Raw genomic sequence first — 17,200 nt, 5'->3', positions numbered from 1 at the left:
ATGGGCAATATAAGTGTATATGTTTCAATAAAAACGATTAGTGATCTTCTAGTGAGAACAGTTTAAATCTATATTTAGCAATTTTTTTTAATTGTCAGGTATGGAAGATTTTAGAGCAACATAAAGTCCATGTAGATTTCACTGGCCTTTATATTTTTTTTAGGCAAGTTAGGAAATCAACATTGAATCCCAATGCAAAGGAGTTCAACCCACGTTCCTTCTCTCAGGTAAGTTTATTACTTTCTTTGAGGTTATCTAGTCCCAAAAAAAGAAAAATTATTAGTAATAGTCCTTCTTCCATACCTGCCATCTGAATTTTGTTTTAGTGTGCTGAAACAACCTTCTTTCTTTTTTTTACATGGCCATTAATGAATACTTTTTAAACATTAAAAAAAGGTCTTTGTTTTGTCATCAATTAGGTGTGATCTTGGGCAAATCTTTGAATTTCTCTGACCCAGAATTTGACGATGGTTGGCTAGCTAGGCTGTCAGGTTTATAGATACGTCCTCTGCACCTGAGGGTTTTGCATCACTGGATTCAACCAACCATGGATCAAAAATATAGTTAGGATAATCTATACTGAACACATGCAGACGTTTCCTTGTCATTATTCCAAAACAATACAGTAAAGCATTTACCTTGTTTTAGGTATTATAAATAATCTAGAGATGATGTAAAGTATATAGGAGGATATGCATAGGTTGTATGCGAATACTACATGATTTTATGTAAGGGACTTGAGCATTCCAAGACTTTGGTATCTTCACAGGGTACTGTAACCAATCCCCCACAGATACTAAGAGATGACTGTACTATTGTTATTATTCGACTGAGATCATAAGAAGATATATTTATTTTTAATTTTTAAAAACACTTCCATCAGTTTCTTAAAAATAGCTGCCACTGTTTTTAGTATTTTTTAATTTGCAAAGTTTTAAGTTCCTACTGAAACATTTTTTCTTTTATTGAAATGTGAAAATTTATGTGCTGTGTTTTTGTTTTCAATAAAAGGGACATAGTTAAAGCAAGTAAAATTAGAAAGACTGGGAAAATCCATCTTTAAATTGCAATAATAGTTCATCTGTTACCTTGAGATAATTGAATTTATTGTTTTTTTGTAGCCAAAGCCTTCTACTACCCCAACTTCACCTCGGCCTCAAGCACAACCTAGCCCATCTATGGTGGGTCATCAACAGCCAACTCCAGTTTATACTCAGCCTGTTTGTTTTGCACCAAATATGATGTATCCAGTCCCAGTGAGCCCAGGCGTGCAAGTAAGTCATAGAATTTGATGTTCACTTAGCCTCCCCAATTGTTTGTATCTGACACCAAGCACTCTTTAGGTTTTCAGTGACTTGAGGGTGTGATAGTTATGCATATGCGTTTGAAACAGACAGGCATGCAGAGATTCAGTGTGTTGTTAAGTATAAGGATCTAAATCTGAGAATGTTTTCTGTGAAAAAGATGGTTTAGATTTACTGTAGTTTGGGGTTTGTTCCTTTTAGCTGTGGGTATGATCTAATTTTTTAATGACTAATGGAGAATCAGGAAACCGTCTCATGCCTAGCTCTCTAGCAATATAAAACTGAGAGTGACAGAATACCTTGTTATTATCATAGGTGCCTAATGTTAATTTTTTTTTTAATTCTCTCAAGCCTTTATACCCAATACCTATGACGCCCATGCCAGTGAATCAAGCCAAGACATATAGAGCAGGTAAAGGTGAGAATAATCCTGCCTGTGTTTGCTTGTAGTTTGCATGCTGCATGAATTGAGTAACTAAGTTTATAATGAATAAATAGTTGTAGTTTAGCTCTGACTTTTTGATGAGGCTATGCATTGGCTTTTGATGAACAACATTACATAGATATTCACATGGATTTTATGAAGAAAAACGGGAGGAAAAATGCCCATCAGTTGTGATTATATAGTATCCTCTTCAAAAAGAGTAATTGGAGGCCAGGTGTGATGGCTCACACCTGTAATTTTAGCACTTTGGGAGGCCAAGGCAGGAGGATTGCTTGAGCTCAGGAGCCCAAGATCAGCCTGGACAACAGAGACTTTGTCTCTACTAAAATTCAAAAAAATTAGCTGGGCATGGTGGCATATGCCTGTAGCTCCAGCTGTTTGGGGGACTGAGGCGAGAGGATCACTTGAGCCCGGGAAGTAGAGGCTGCAGTGAGCTGTGATTATGCCACTGCCCTCCAGCCTGGGCGACAAGAGTGAGACCCCGTCTCAAACATAAATACTGGCTAGGCGCGGTGGCTTATGCTTGTAATCCCAGCACTTTGGGAGGCCGAGGTGGCTGGATCACCTGAGGTCAGGAGTTTGAGACCAGCCTGGCCAACATGGCGAAACCCCATCTCTACTAAAATACAAAAATTAGCCTGACATGGTGGCACCTGCCGCCTGTAATCCCAGCTACTAGGTGGGGCTGAGGCAGGAGAATTGCTTGAACCCGGGAGGCAGGGGTTGCAGTGAGCCAAGATCGTGCCACTGCACTTCAGCCTGGGCAACAGAGTGAGACTCCATCTCAAAACAAACAAACAAACAAACAAAAACCAGACTAATTGGCTGGACGCAGTGGCTCCATGCCTGATATCCCAGCTGGAGGATAACTTGAACCCATGAGTTCGAGAGCAGTGTGGGCAATATAGTGAGACCCTATCTCAAAAAAAAAAAAAAAAAGTAATTCCAAAGCTTTTTAATCTGAAATCTGATTTAAATCTGAACTTAAATTTGAAGAAGAGGGTTTGCTAGATTAATTTACTAGATTGCTAACCTTGCTTTATATATACCTACAGTTATTTCCCCAAAGCCAGAATTTCTTTTGAAGCAGAGGGGCAACTAACTTCAACCAATGTTAAGATCCTATTAGAAGGATGTTTCGGCTAGGCTTGGTGGCTCACGTGTAATTCCAGCACTTTGAGAGGCTGAGGTGGGCAGATCGCATGACTGGGAGTTTTAAGACCAGCCTGGGCAACATGGCAAAAACCTATCTCTACAAAAAAAAAATAGAAATCTTAGCCAGCCGTCACGGTGTGCTCCTGTAGTCCTAGCTACTTGGGAGACTGAGGTGGGAGGATCAATTGAAACCAGAAGGTCCAGGCTGCAGGGAACTGTGACTGCACCACTGGGCTCCAGCTTGGGTGAAAGAGCGAAACCCTGCCTCAAAAAGAAAAATAAGATGGATGTTTCTGCATTAAAATTAGGGAGTTGTCGTATAATGTAGTTGCATAAACTAGTATTCTGTGCTTGTGTGGTTAAAGAGCCTTCGTAGAAAAAATCCCACATTTTTCTTAAAAGGAAATCTTTTGGCCAGGTGTGGTGGCTCACATCTGTAAGCCCAACACTCTGGGAAGCCGAGGTGGGCAGATCACTTGAGGTCAGGAGTACACAACCATCCTGGCCAACATGGTGAAAACCCGTCTCTACTAAAAATACAAAGATCAGCTGGGCATGGTGGTGCGTGCCTGGGTGACAGAGCGAGACTCCGTCCAAAAAAAAAAAAAAAGTTCTTTTAATGTTGGAAAATGCTAAAGGGTTTCATTTTTGCCAACCAGTTAATTTAGAGTGATTAACTGCTATCAGTTGAGAAACTATAGAAAGTAGAATAATTTATACAGAAAAGACATTTCTCAGTGCCCAATAATTGCCTTTCTGACATAAAGTTTTCATTTTTCCTGAATTAATAAGATTTCCTCAATGTGTTTTTTTGGGTGTTTTGTGTGTGTGTGTGTGTGTGTGTGTGTGTGTGTGTGTGTTTGATACAGGGTCTTGCTTTGTTGCTGAGGCTGGAACGCAGTGGTGCTATCATGGCTCAATGCAGCCTTGACCTCCTGGGCTCAAGCGATCCTCCCTTCTCAGTCCCCGGGATGGCGGGGACTACAGGTGCACGCCACCACACCTAGCTAATTTTTGTATTTTTTGTAGAGATGGGTTTTGCCATGTTGCCTAGGCTGGTCTCAAACTCCTGGGCTCAAGCAATCTGCCTGGCTCTGCTTCCCAAAGTGCCTGCGCCCAGCCAATTTTCTCAATGTTTGACGTAATCGTGGTTTCATAGATGTTAACTAAAAGTCTTAATTTTCGTTTTCTCAGTATGCTATGTTTTTTTTTTTTTTAGCCTTGGAACATATGAACCTGTTGAAAGAACTCTGCCTGAAATAATGTAATCAAATTATAGAGTTTAATCTTATTTTGAGGGCCTTTAGAAATTCTGAGAAGAAAGTGGTTTTTTTTTTTTTTACTGCCGTTTTAATGTAGTGTTAAGGTGTTCATGTATCACCAGCAGGTGTAGCTGTTTTCAATGATTACTTAAAACAATGCAATGGGAACTTTTTGTTGTCATTAAAATATAAAAGATTACTGTAGTAAGAGCAAGCATGACAGTTTGGCTATCTGATGGGAGAGTCACATTCTAACTTCAGGAGGTACTGTCTTTTTAATAGAAATGATATACTCAGAGGCTGGGCACGGTGGCTCACGCCTGTAATCCCAGCACTTTGGGAGGCCGAGGTGGGCAGATCACGAGGTCAGGAGATCAAGACCATCCTGGCTAATACAGTGAAACCCTGTCTCTACTAAAAATACAAAAAATTAGCTGAGCGTGGTGGCAGGTGCCTGTAGTCCCAGCTACTTGGGAGGCTGAGGCAGGAGAATGGCATGAACCCGGGAGGCAGAGCTGGCAGTGAGCTGAGATGGTGCCACTGCACTCCAGCCTGGGTGACAGAGTGAGACTCCGTCTCAAAAAAAAAAAAAAAAAAAAAAAAGTAGAGAAAGGGCTTTGCCATGTTGGCCGGGCTGGTCTTGAACTCCTGGCCTCAAGTGATCCACCTCCCTCGGCCTCCCAAAGTGCTGGGATTACAGGTGTGAGCCACTGCTCCTGGCCTGAATATACCACTTTTACCTATCATCAGTTGATGAACATTTGGATTATTTCCTTTTTCTGGCAATGAGTAATGCTTTTGTGGATTTTCATGTACAAATTTTCATATGAGGCTGGGAGCAGTGGCTCATGCCTATAATCCCAGCAGTCTGGGAGGCTGAGGTGGGCAGATGACTTGAGGTCAGGAGTTTGAGACCAGCCTGGCCAACATGGTGAAATCCCATCTCTACTAAAAATACAGAAATTACACTGGCATGGTAGCGTGCACCTATAATCCCAGCTATTCAGGAGGCTGAGGCAAGAGCATCAGAATCGCTTGAACCTGGGAGGCGGAGGCTGCAGTGAGCTGAGATCACACCACTGCACCCCAGCCTGAGTGAAAGAGTGAGACTCTGTCTCAAAAAAATAAAAAATAAAAAGTTTTTTCATGTGGCCTTAGATTTTCATTTCTCCTGAAGTAGAAATGCTGTGATGGAACTGCCAAACTTTTCCAAAGCAGCTGCATCATTTTGTATTTCTACCAGTAATGTACAAGTGTTCCAGTTTCTCCACATCCTCATAAATAACCGATATTGTCTTTGGTTTGGGTTATGTCCATTCTAGTGGTTATGAAGTGTCATTGTGGTTTTTTGTTTTTTTGTATTGTTTTGAGATCGTGCCCAGGCTGGAGCACAGTGGCATGATCTCGGCTCACTGCAGCCTTCGCTTCCTGGGTTCAAGCAATTCTCCTGCCTCACCCTCCCAGGTAGCTGGGGCTACAGGCATACGCCACCACACCAGGCTAATTTTTATATTTTTTGTAGAGATGGAGCTTCTCCGTGCTTCCCAGGCTGGTCTCGAATTCCTGAGCTCAAGCGATCCCCCTGCTTCAGCCTCCAGAGTAGCTGGGGTTATAGGCGTGCACCACCGCGCTTGGCCCATTTTTGTATTTTTAGTAGAGATGGAATTTCACCATGGTGGCCAGGCTGGTCTTGAACTCCTGACCTCAAATGATCCGCCTGCCTCACCTTCCCAAAGTGCTGAGATTTTAGACACGAGCCACCATGCCCCGACTATAGGTTATCTTTTTACTTGCTTGATGGTGTTCTTTGTAACACAGTTTTTAATTTTGATGAAGTTCAATTTATCTGTTTGTTTTTTCTTTTGTTGCTTGTGCTCCTGATGTCATATCAGACAAAGCATTGCCTAACTCAAGGCCACAGAGATTTACTCCTATGAAACGCCTATAAAACTCCTATGATTTTTATAGTTTAGCTCTTAACATTTAGGTCTACAATCTCTTGAGTTAATTTTTGTGTATGAGATGAGAGTAGTGGTCCAGGTTTTTCCTTTTGCTTGTGGATATCCATTGTCCCCACCTCATTTGTTGAAAAGACTATTCTTTCCTCTTAAATTGTTTGTTTGTTTATTTATTTTTGAGATGGAGTGTCGCTCTGATGGAGTGGCGCTAACTTAGCTCACTGCAACCTCCGCCTCTCAGATTCAAGCGATTCCCCTGCCTCAGCCTCCTGAGTAGCTGGAATTACAGGGGTGCGCCACCACACCCGGCTAATTTTTGTATTTTTAGTAGAGACGGGGTTTTACCGTGTTGGTCAGGCTGGTCTCGAACTCCTGACCTCATGATCTGCCTGTCTCCTGGCACCCTGGGAGGCTGAGAGGCTGAGGTGGGAGGATCACTTGAGCTCAGGAGTTTGAGACCAGCCTGTACCATTATGCCTGGCTAATTTTAGAATTTATCTTAAAGTATAAAATGTGAATCCAATTTATCTTGTTCTAAATGACTATCCAAAATGTTTTAACCAGTTTTATTAGTCTGTAATTTTCATACAAGAAAATGCTCATCTTTTTATGTTTACATTTTAATGAGTTTTGACAAATATATTTGCTCATGTAACTACTTGCTTCATCAGTGAAGATGGAAAACATTGTGCCTGTTCCTCTTCTCTGCCCAACTGTACTTTATTACCACTAGCTCCAGTTAACCAGTAATCTGCCTTCTTTTACTATAGATTAGATTTATCCTCTTTAGATTTCTTTTTCTTTCTTTCTTTTTTTTTTTTTTTTACGTAAAAAAAAATCTTTTTTTGGAGACATCTCATTATATTGCCCAGGCTGGTCTCGAACTCTTGAGCTCACCTCAGCCTCCCAGAGTGCTAGGATTACAGATGTGAGCCACCTCAGCCAGCCCCTAGATTTTTTTTTTTTTAAATAAATGGAATCAAACAGCATGTAACAGAGGTGTTCAATCTTTTGGCTTCCCTGGGTCATATTGGAAGAAGAATTGTGTTGGGCCACACATAAAATACACTAACGCTAATGATAGCTGATGAACAAAACCAAAAAAAAATAGCAAAACTTATAATGTTTTAAGAAAGTTTATGAATTTGTGTTGGGCCACATTCAAAGCCGTCCCAGGACGCAAGTTGGACAAGCTTGGTATATAATTTCATATGTGTGTCCTAAACAGTGTAGTAATTTGAGTTTCATGTTAGTATCAGCTTATTCCTTTTTGTTTGTTTGTTTGTTTTTGAGATGGAGTCTTGTTCTGTGTCCCAGAATTGGTCTGCAGTTCCACTGCCTCAGCCTCCCAAGTAGCTGGGATTACAGGCACGTGCCACCACACCTGGCTAATTTTTGTCTTTTTTTTTTTTTTTTTTTTTAGCAGAGACGGGATTTCACCATGTTGGCCAGGCTGGTCTCAAACTCCTGACCCCAAATGATCCACCTGCCTTGGCCTCCCAAAGTGCTGGGATTACAGGTGTGAGTCACCGTGCTCAGCCAGCTTATTCCTTTTTATTGCTGGGTAGCATTTCATTTTATGATTATACCACAGTTAATTTACCCATTACTAGTCGATGGGCATTTGAGTTATTGCCAGCTTTTGGCTATTATGAATGAAGCTGCTGTGAGCATTTGTGTACAAGTGTTTGTGTTTTTATTTCTTTTAGTTAAATACCTAGAATTGGAATTGCTGAGGTATGGTAAGTGCATATTTCATTTTTTTAAAAAATTTATTTTATTTTTTATTTTTTATTTATTTATTTTTTTTGAGATGAAGTCTCACTCTGTTGCCCAGGCTGGCAGTGGCATGATTTCAGCTCATGGCAACCTCCCTGTCCCGGGTTCAAGCAATTCTCCCGCCTCAGCCTCCCAAGTAGCTGGGATTACAGGCGCGCACCACCATGCCTGGCTAATTTTTTTGTATTTTTAGTAGAGACGGGGTTTCACTACGTTGGCCAGGCTGGTCTCAAACTCCTGACCACAAGTGATCCACCCGCCCCAGCCTCCCAAAGTGTTGAGATTACAGATGTGAGCCACCACACACTGCCTGGTAAATACATATTTCAATTAATAAGAAACTGGCAATCTTCCAAAGTGATTGTATCATTTTACATTCCAACTGATCAGGTACATGTGCAGGTTCCAAGTGTTCGCATCCTTGCCAACACTTGGTATTGTGTTATCTTTTTAATTTCAACGGTGTTGAAATTAATGGGTGTCTTATGGTATCTCATTGTGATCTTAAATGTACATTTCTCTGATGATGACTGATCCAGGAGCACCTCATCATGTGTGTGTTTATTTTCAGCTGTCAACCTTTTTTTAGTAAATGGTTCAAATCTTTTTTCCATTTTATTTATTTATTTATTTATTTATTTATTTATTTGTTTGTTTGTTTGTTTGTTTGATGGAATCTCACTCTCTTGCCCAGGCTGGAGTGCAGTGGTGCCATCTTGGCTCACTGCAACCTCCGCCTTCCAGGTTCAAGCAATTCTTATGCCTTAGCCTCCCAAGTAGCTGGGATTACAGGCATGCGCCACCATGCCTGGCTAATTTTGTATTTTTAGTGTAGGTGGGATTTCACCATGTTGGTCATGCTGGTCTCTAACTCCTGACCTCAGGTGATCTACCCGCCTCGGCCTCCCAAAGTGCTGAGATTACAGGTGTGAGCCACTGCGCCTGTCCTCATAATTTCTTTTTGTCTCAATGTTTCTGGCTGGGTGCACTGGCTCACGCCTGTAATTCCAGCACTTTGGGAGGCCAACCTGGATGGATCATTTGAGCCAACAGTTTGAGACCAGCCTGAGGAACATGACAAAACCCTGTCTTTGCAAAAAAAAAAAAGAAAGAAAAAAGAAAAGTTAGCCAGGCATGGAAGCGCATTCCTATGGTCCCAGCTACTTGGGGGGCTGAGGTGGGACAATCGTTTGAGCGAGGTTGCGGGGGTTTGGAGGGCGATGGAGGGGTGATCGAGGTTGCAGTGAGCTGAGATTGCACCACTGCATTCCAGCCTGGGCAATAGAGCCAGACCCTGTCTCACAAAAAAAAAAAAAAGTCATGTTTCTTTTCTTACTGTGAAAAGTAAAGTTACTATTTTTAGTAAATTGTTTTAAGTTATTTGTATATTCTGGTTACAAGTCCTTTCTCAGATATAGGTATTGTGAATATTTTCTCCCAGTCTGCGGTTTTTTTTGAAGAGCCAGTATTGTTAATTTTAATGAAGCCTTATTTATCAAGCTTTTCTCTTAAGGTTCATGCTTTTTTGTATCATAATAAGAAATCTTTTACGTACCCTAGGTTATGAATGTTTTTATGGTTAGGTGTATGGTTGATTTGAGGTTAGGTTTTGTGTAGGGTGTGATGTAAAGGTCGAGCTTCATTTTCTCCGCCATAAATATTTACCCGGTTTCTCTGGCACCAGCCTCTGTTTTCCATTGGTGGCTTTATTTTTTTTCTGTTCTTGAAACAAGAAACAGAGTCTCGATCTTGTTACCAAGGCTGGAGTGCAGTAGTATGAACTTGGCTCACTGCAACCTCCACTTCCCAGGGTCAAGCGATTCTGCCTCAGCCTCTCGAGTAGCTAGGATTACAGGTGCCCGCCACTACACCCAGCTAATTTGTTTTTTTTTTTTTTTTAGTAGAGATAGGGTCTCACCATGTTGGCCAGGCTAGTCTCGAACTCCTGACCTCAGGTGATCTGCTCATCTCAGCCTCCCAAAGTTCTGGGATTACAGGCATGAGCCACTGCGCCCAGCCATAGTAGCTTTATTGAATTCAGTTGACTGTATTGTATGTGTGTCTATTTGTGAACTGTTTTGTTGTATTGATCTTTGTATATATCCTTATGCCAATTCTCTCTTTATTGCTGTTACTTTGTAATCAACCTTTAAGTTCATATGAGTCTCCCAGTTTTATTCTCGTCAAAATTACTCTTATTCTGCGTTCTTTGAATTTGCAGATAAATTTTAGAATCAGCTTGGGATTGTGCACTGAATCTTTATATCAGTTCTGGGAGAAATATCTTAACAATATGGAATCTTCATTGATGTCATCATATACTGCTCCATTTATTTAAGTCTTAAGTTTCACCAGTGTTTTCTAGTTTTCTTTGTATCAGTTTTGTGCCTGCTTTCTTAAATTTATCCCTTAATATTTCATCTGTTTTGTGCTGTTGTGAGTTATATTTTAAAAGCTTTCAACATTTGTTTATTCGTAAATAGAGATGCACTTGATTTTTGAATATTGACCTTGTATCTTGATGTGTTGGTAAACCCACTGTTTCTGGCAGCCCTTTAAGACTTAAACATACAGTCATGATCTAATCACCATGTTGGTGTTTTTGGTTTTTTTTTTTTTTTTGCCTTATTGTACTGGTGCGTTACTGAAAAAAGCATGAGATTTTGCCATGCTCCCATTCTTAGGGGTGAGACATTGTCTTTCACTATTAAGCATACAGTTAGGTGTTACTTCAGTTCCTAATTTGCAGAGGTGGGTTTGTTTTCTTTTTAATCATGAATGGTTGTTGGATTATGTTCAAATACTTATCATCTACTAAGTATATCATATTGACCAGGTACAGTGGCTCATACCTGTAACCTCAGAGCTTTGGGAGGCCAAGGCAGGAGGATTGCTTGAGGCCAGGAGTTCAAGACCAACCTGGGTGATGTAGGAAAACCCCGTATCTACAAAACAATTTAAAAATTTGCTGGGCGTGGTGGCACACACCTGTAGTCCTAACTACTTGAGAGGCTGAGGAAGGAGGATTGCTTGAGCCCAGTAGTTTAAAGCTGCAGTGAGCTGTGATTGTACCACTGTACTCCAGCCTGGGTGACAGAAGGAGACCCTGTATTTAAAGTGTGTGTGTGTGTGTGCGCATAGATGGATAGATAATAATGTAATTCCATTATGGTCATACAAACTGATATGAAATGCCATTTTATCATATAACAAGTGTCTTTTTGTGGTTGAATTTGTTTCTGGATTTTTCACTCTGCTTCACTAATCTAATAGGACTACCTTCTCATCCACTCATTGCCAACATTGATTTTTTTTTCAGATTACCTTGAATTTTCTGTTTATTTTTCCATACGAACTCTATAATTAACTTACTACTAAAAAAATCAGTTGCCTTTTTAAAACCAACTGATCTTTAAAATATATCTTGACTGGGCCCGGTGGCAGGCACCTGTAATTCTAGCTACTTGGGAGACTGAGGCAGAAGAATTGCTTGAACCCAGGAGGCGGAAGTTGTAGTTGAGTTGAGATTGCGCATCTGTACTCCAGCCTGGGCGACAGAGCAAGATTCCCTCTTAAAAAAAAAAAAAAGGAAACAGAAAAGATAAATCTTTTTACAATAATTTGTTCCAATTAGGGTCCAAGTCAGGCTTGCAATTTGGATTTGTTTATATGTTGAAGTCTTTTTTTTTTTTAATTGTTTCATATTGTGGTAACTTTTTTTTTTTTTTTTTTTTTTTGAGATGGAGTCTTGGCTCTGTCACCTAGGCTGGAGTACAGTGGCACAATCTCAACTCACTGCATCCTCCCCCTCTGGGGTTCAAGCAATTCTCCTGCCTCAGCCTCCCAAGTAGCCCAGCCTTTTTTTTTTTTTTTTTTTTTTTTTTTTTTGAGACGGAGTCTCGCTCTGTCGCCCAGGCTGGAGTGCAGTGACGCGATCTCGGCTCACTGCAAGCTCCGCCTCTCGGGTTCATGCCATTCTCCTGCCTCAGCCTCCTGAGTAGCTGGGACTACATTCGCCCGCCACCACACCTGGCTAATTTTTTTGTATTTTTAGTAGAGACAGGGTTTCACCGTGTTAGCCAGGATGGTATCGATCTCCTGACCTTGTGATCCGCCCGCCTCGGCTTCCCAAAGTGCTGGGATTACAGGTGTGAGTCACTGCGCCTGGCCTTGTATTTTTAATAGAGTTGGGGTTTCACCATGTTGGCCAGCCCAGTCTTGAACTCCTGACCTCAAATGATCCACCCGCCTCAGCCTCCCAAAGTGCTGGGATTACAGGTGTCAGCCATCGCTCCCAGCCTTGCGGTAACTTTTTATTACGAATGTATTGAGACATTAATAACCTAGGCCAGTCATGTTTCATCCCTATCCATTGTCTCTTAAAAGCTTTGAGTCCACTGGATTATTCTGAAGCAAATTCTAGACATTGCATCAGTTTATCCACCAACATTTTAGTGTGTATCTTTAAGTTGGTTTTGGTTTTGTTTTTTGTTTTTGAGATGGGGTCTGGCTTTGTTGCCCAGGCTTGGAGTGCAGTAGTGCAATCATGGCTCACTGCTACTTCAAATTCCTGGTCTCAAGGGATCCTCCTTCCTCAGCCTCTCAAGTAACTGTGACTACAGGCACATGCCACCTTGCCAGCTTTTCTTTTCTTGTCGTTCTTCTTCTTTGTTTTTTTGTTTGTTTTTTGTTTTTTTTTTTGAGACAGAGTCTCACCATCTTGCTATCTTGCCCAGGCTAGTCCTAAACTCCAGGGCTTAAGTTATCTTTCTACCTCAGCCTCCTAAAGTGCTAGGATTACAGGCCAGCACTTTAGGAGGTGCTGGATGAGCCATCACACCCAGCCAAGTCATAGGTTTTTTTGTTTGTTTGTTTTTTGAGACAGTGTCTAACTCTGTCACCCAAGCTGGAGTGCAGTGGCATGATTTCAGCTCAGTGCAGTCTCTACCAGTTGGGCTTAGGTGATCCTCCCACATCAGCCTCCCAAGTAGCTGGGACTAAAGGTGCACGCCACCATACCTGGCTAATTTTTGTATTTTTTGTAGAGACAGGGTTTCGAATTCCTGAGCTCAAGCAGTCTGCCTGCCTTGGCTCCCAAGGTGCCAGGATTACAGGCATGAGCCACTGCACTCAGCCCTCATAGTTTTAATTACAGTTTTTCCCTTAGTTTTTGTCTTCTTCATATCCAGCTTGTCTTTTATTTTTTTCCCACGATCTGAATTTTGCTGACTGTATCCCTGTGTTGATATTTAAAGTAGACTTCTGTCCCCTGTAATCTTTGTAAACTGATAGTAGATAATGAAGGCTTGATCAGATTGGTTTTTTTTTTCCCCCCCAATGTTTCACAGATGTGTGTACTTTCAGTGAGGAGTCATGTAATCAGTCTTTTTCCTGATAGGAGTAGTCAGTGAGTTCCTAGATGTTTTATCTATCCAGGAGATAATATGTCCCTTTAGCGCCTTAATTTTTTTGGTGTGTTTTTTAGCAGCCATTGATGATAATTGTCTAGCCCAAGATCAGTTATTTCCTTAGGGGTTGTAAAATGGTGACATTCTTTTCCTTTCATCCCTTCTTCAATTATTGCCTGGAATATTTTTATAAAGAAAAACTTTCCCATATCCAGCTGTTTGGTTACCCTGAGGTATAGCTTTCTTAGGAAAGTAATTTAAAATGTTAATCATTTCCCTTTTTAAGGCAGTCTTCAAAATAATGAGTTGGTTTTCTATTATCCTCCAAAGGTAACCAGTGAGGTGGTTTTTTTGTCGTTGATTCTTACTGTCAGTATAAACTTCTGGAATTTTTTTTTTTTTTTTTTAATTTTTTGGAGACAAGGTCTGGCTCTGTTACCTAGGCTGGAGTGCAGTGGGATGATCTGGGCATACTGCAGCCTCAACTTCCCGAGCTAAGGCAATCTCCCCACCTCAGCCTCCCAAGTAGCTGGGACTACAGGCAAGCACCACTGTGCCTGGCTTAATTTTTGTATATTTTGTAGAGACAGGGTTTCACCATGTTGCCCAGGCTGGTGTCGAACTCCTGAGCTCAAGCAGTCTGCCTGTGTCAGCCTCACAAAGTAGTGGGACTACAGGCATGAGCCACCATGGCAGGCCAGAATCACAATAAACTTATAAATTAACTTGAGAAGAAATGATTGATGTCTTCATGATGTTGAGTCTTCCTGTTCAAGAACAAAGTATACCTTCAGTAGCATATTAAAGTTTATCCTTGGCTGGATGCAGGCTGACGCCTGTAATCCCAACTCTTTGGAAGGCGGAGGTGGGCAGATCACCTGAGGTCTGGAGTTCGAGACCAGCCTGGCCAACATGGTGAAACCCCGTCTCTACTAAAAATATTTTTAAAAAAGTATTAGCTGGGTGTGGTCTGCACCTGTAGTCCCAGCTACTCTGGAGGCTGAGGTAGGAGAATCGCTTGAACCCAGGAGGCAGAGAGTGCAGTGAGTCAAGATTGCACCACTGCACTCCAGCTTGGGCAACCGAGCGAGACTCTGTCTCAAAGAAAATAAATAAATAAAAATAAAGTTTATCTTTAAGGTTTTGTACATTTTTTTCAGTGTATGCCTTAGGTAGGTTCTTTTTTTTTTTTTTTTTGAGACAGAGTCTCGCTCTGTCGCCCAGGCTGGAGTGCAGTGGCGCGATCTCGGCTCACTGCAAGCTCCGCCTCCTGGGTTCACGCCATTCTCCTGCCTCAGCCTCCCGAGTAGCTGGGACTACAGGCGCCCGCCACCACGCCCGGCTAATTTTTTGTATTTTTTAGTAGAGACGGGGTTTCACTGTGTTAGCCAGGATGGTCTTGATCTCCTGACCTCATGATCCGCCCGCCTCGGCCTCCCAAAGTGCTGGGATTACAGGCGTGAGCCACCGCGCCCGGCCGGTAGGTTCTTCTTTAATGTTAGTGTAACCCAGGGACTTCTCTTCCATTGCATCTTCTAAGTAATTACTTATGAAGTACCATATATGAAGGCTATTGCTGTCTATATGTTAGTTTTTACCCTGCTCCTTTACTAAATTCCAATCCTTTGAGGTATTGGATAAAAATATTTTTAACATTTTTCAAATAACAGGCAGAGTCAAGGGCTTAGTTTCTTTTCTTCCCCTCCTGTCCCCTACCCTCCCCTTTTTTGAGACAGGGTCTCACTTCTTCGCCCAGGCTGGAGTGCAGTGGTGCAGTTATGGCTTACCGTGGCATCTACCTCCCTGGCTGAAAGGTTCCTCCCACCTCAGCCTCCTGAGTAGCTGGGACCATAGATGCACAGCACCACAGCTGGCTAATATTTTTGTATTTTTTGTGGAGACAGTGTCTCCCCGTGTTGCCCAGGGTGGTCCCAAACTCATGAGCTCAAGCAGTCCGCTCACCCTGGCTTCCTAAAGTGCAGGGATTATAAGTGTGAGCCACTGCACCTGGCCTGGGGATCATGTTTTAACATGAGAATTGGTGGAGACAAACACATGATATCTAAATAATAGCACCATAGTATACTTGACTAGCTTTTTAAGTATTTTTTAAATATACAGGAAGGTAATAAGTAACAAAGTAATAATAGTGAATAGTTTAAGCTCAGTTAGCATAATCGGGCAAACTTTCATTTGATAAAAGTGATAAGTAGTTTTCAGTGGCTTTTTTGTCTACCAAAAGGAGGTGGTTTTTAAATATGTGCATCCAAGATAAAATATAAAAAAATGTTCAGGTTTGCTTTTCTACATAGATAAAATAATATGTAACTAGCTCTCCCAAATTTCAGCAACAGTTAGTGAATGTTTAGCCACAAATTTGCAGTTAATTATATAATCAGTTCTTAGGATTTTATGAACAAGTTCTATATTCTTTGTGCCTTATACCTAGTTGTAAGCAGTCATTCCACGATTATTTTCCTGAAGTGGCTTGGTTAATGCCACACCAGAAACAGGTCACAGACAATAGTGCTGTAAGAAATGTGTGAGGAAAGAGGCACATGGGAAGTAGCTAGCTCGTGCTGGAGGAACTGGAAAAAAACCTCACCTGGGAGATGACAGTTGAGCTGAATTCTTAACTAGAGTTGTAACAGGGAGAGGCCCTTACATGCAGACCACCTGTGTGGATTAAGATAAGACATAAAGTAATCTTTTAAAAGAAGTATTATTTAGAAACCTGGTATATGCTACATGGTGCTGTGTTATACTGGGTTTGAGAAAGAATGGGAAGTGTTACAAGGATTCAGTGGTTGGAAATTAAGGAAGCTAGAAAGTTAGTGTTGGATCTGTTTTCGCTCTTTGGTCATGCCTTTGTTTTTCTCAAAATGAATGCAGTGCCCATCCCAGAAAATACCATATGAGAAGCGATTTCATAATGCTGTGAGAGTCTGTTACAGGGACTTGATCAAGTCTGAGGGCCGTGAGAGAAAGTCCTTCTGAGGAAGTTGCTTTCAAGCTGACACCTGAAGGATGAGGCAGAATTATCCCAGCTGGGATTTGGGAACTGGTGTTTGAGGCTGAGGATTAGCATGCATGATAGGAAAATAACCCAGAGTGGCAGAAGTGGGAGTGGTATGAGATGGCATCAGAGACGCAGATTCAGGGTCAAATCATTCAGAGCCTCCTAGACCATGTGAACACATGTATTATGCCATGGAGATACTGTTTGATAGGCAGTCTGCTTTTTTTTCTGCAGTACCAAATATGCCCCAACAGCGGCAAGACCAGCATCATCAGAGTGCCATGATGCACCCAGCGTCAGCAGCGGGCCCACCGATTGCAGCCACTCCACCAGCTTACTCCACGCAATATGTTGCCTACAGTCCTCAGCAGTTCCCAAATCAGCCCCTTGTTCAGCATGTGCCACATTATCAGTCTCAGGTAAGGCTGGTAGGGCCTAACTCTTAATTTTTGTACCATATAAAAAAACTTTTAATATGGTAAAGGGATTTTCCTTTAAAATTTTTGCTTTTGTGTGATGGTAGGGTAGATAGCTAAGGACTTGGGGACCCTTTTCAATATATATTCGAAGATTACTGATCATGGTAAGAGGTTCAGAGGAAACAGCCAAGAAAGATTTGAGAGTTTACAGCTGTTTCTGGAAATCTGGAAACCATGGAGTTAAAAATCTTAACTAAAGTCTGCTTGGCTCTATTTGCAGTGTTAATGTGCTTTCTTTATTTTTTGTTTGAACACAGCATCCTCATGTCTATAGTCCTGTAATACAGGGTAATGCTAGAATGATGGCACCACCAACACATGCCCAGCCTGGTTTAGTATCTTCTTCAGCAACTCAGTACGGGGCTCATGAGCAGACGCATGCGATGTATGG

General features: G+C 41.6%; 1 protein-coding gene across 50 annotated transcripts in view; it reads left to right on the top strand.

The window, feature by feature from the left end:
• The window catches only part of ATXN2 (ataxin 2), a 141,168-nt gene that overhangs the window by 106,113 nt on the left and 17,855 nt on the right, over positions 1–17,200 (top strand). For 15 of the 50 annotated variants that reach the window (XM_063694356.1, XM_063694350.1, XM_055359098.2 and 12 more), the window contains 5 exons: positions 164–227; positions 1,122–1,274; positions 1,656–1,716; positions 16,565–16,749; positions 17,067–17,199. In XM_063694356.1, the coding sequence (XP_063550426.1) occupies positions 164–227; positions 1,122–1,274; positions 1,656–1,716; positions 16,565–16,749; positions 17,067–17,199 (596 nt within the window). Of the gene's footprint in view, positions 1–163; positions 228–1,121; positions 1,275–1,655; positions 1,723–7,833; positions 7,867–16,564; positions 16,750–17,066; position 17,200 lie in introns of all 50 variants that reach the window. The other 35 variants (XM_055359103.2, XM_063694355.1, XM_063694349.1 and 32 more) reach the window with 3 other exon arrangements.

This window comes from Gorilla gorilla, chromosome 10 (assembly GCF_029281585.2).
Source record: "Gorilla gorilla gorilla isolate KB3781 chromosome 10, NHGRI_mGorGor1-v2.1_pri, whole genome shotgun sequence".
NCBI lineage: Eukaryota > Metazoa > Chordata > Mammalia > Primates > Hominidae > Gorilla > Gorilla gorilla.
The sequence above is the reverse complement of the archived record's forward strand: the minus strand, read 5'-3'. Positions and strand labels throughout refer to the sequence as shown.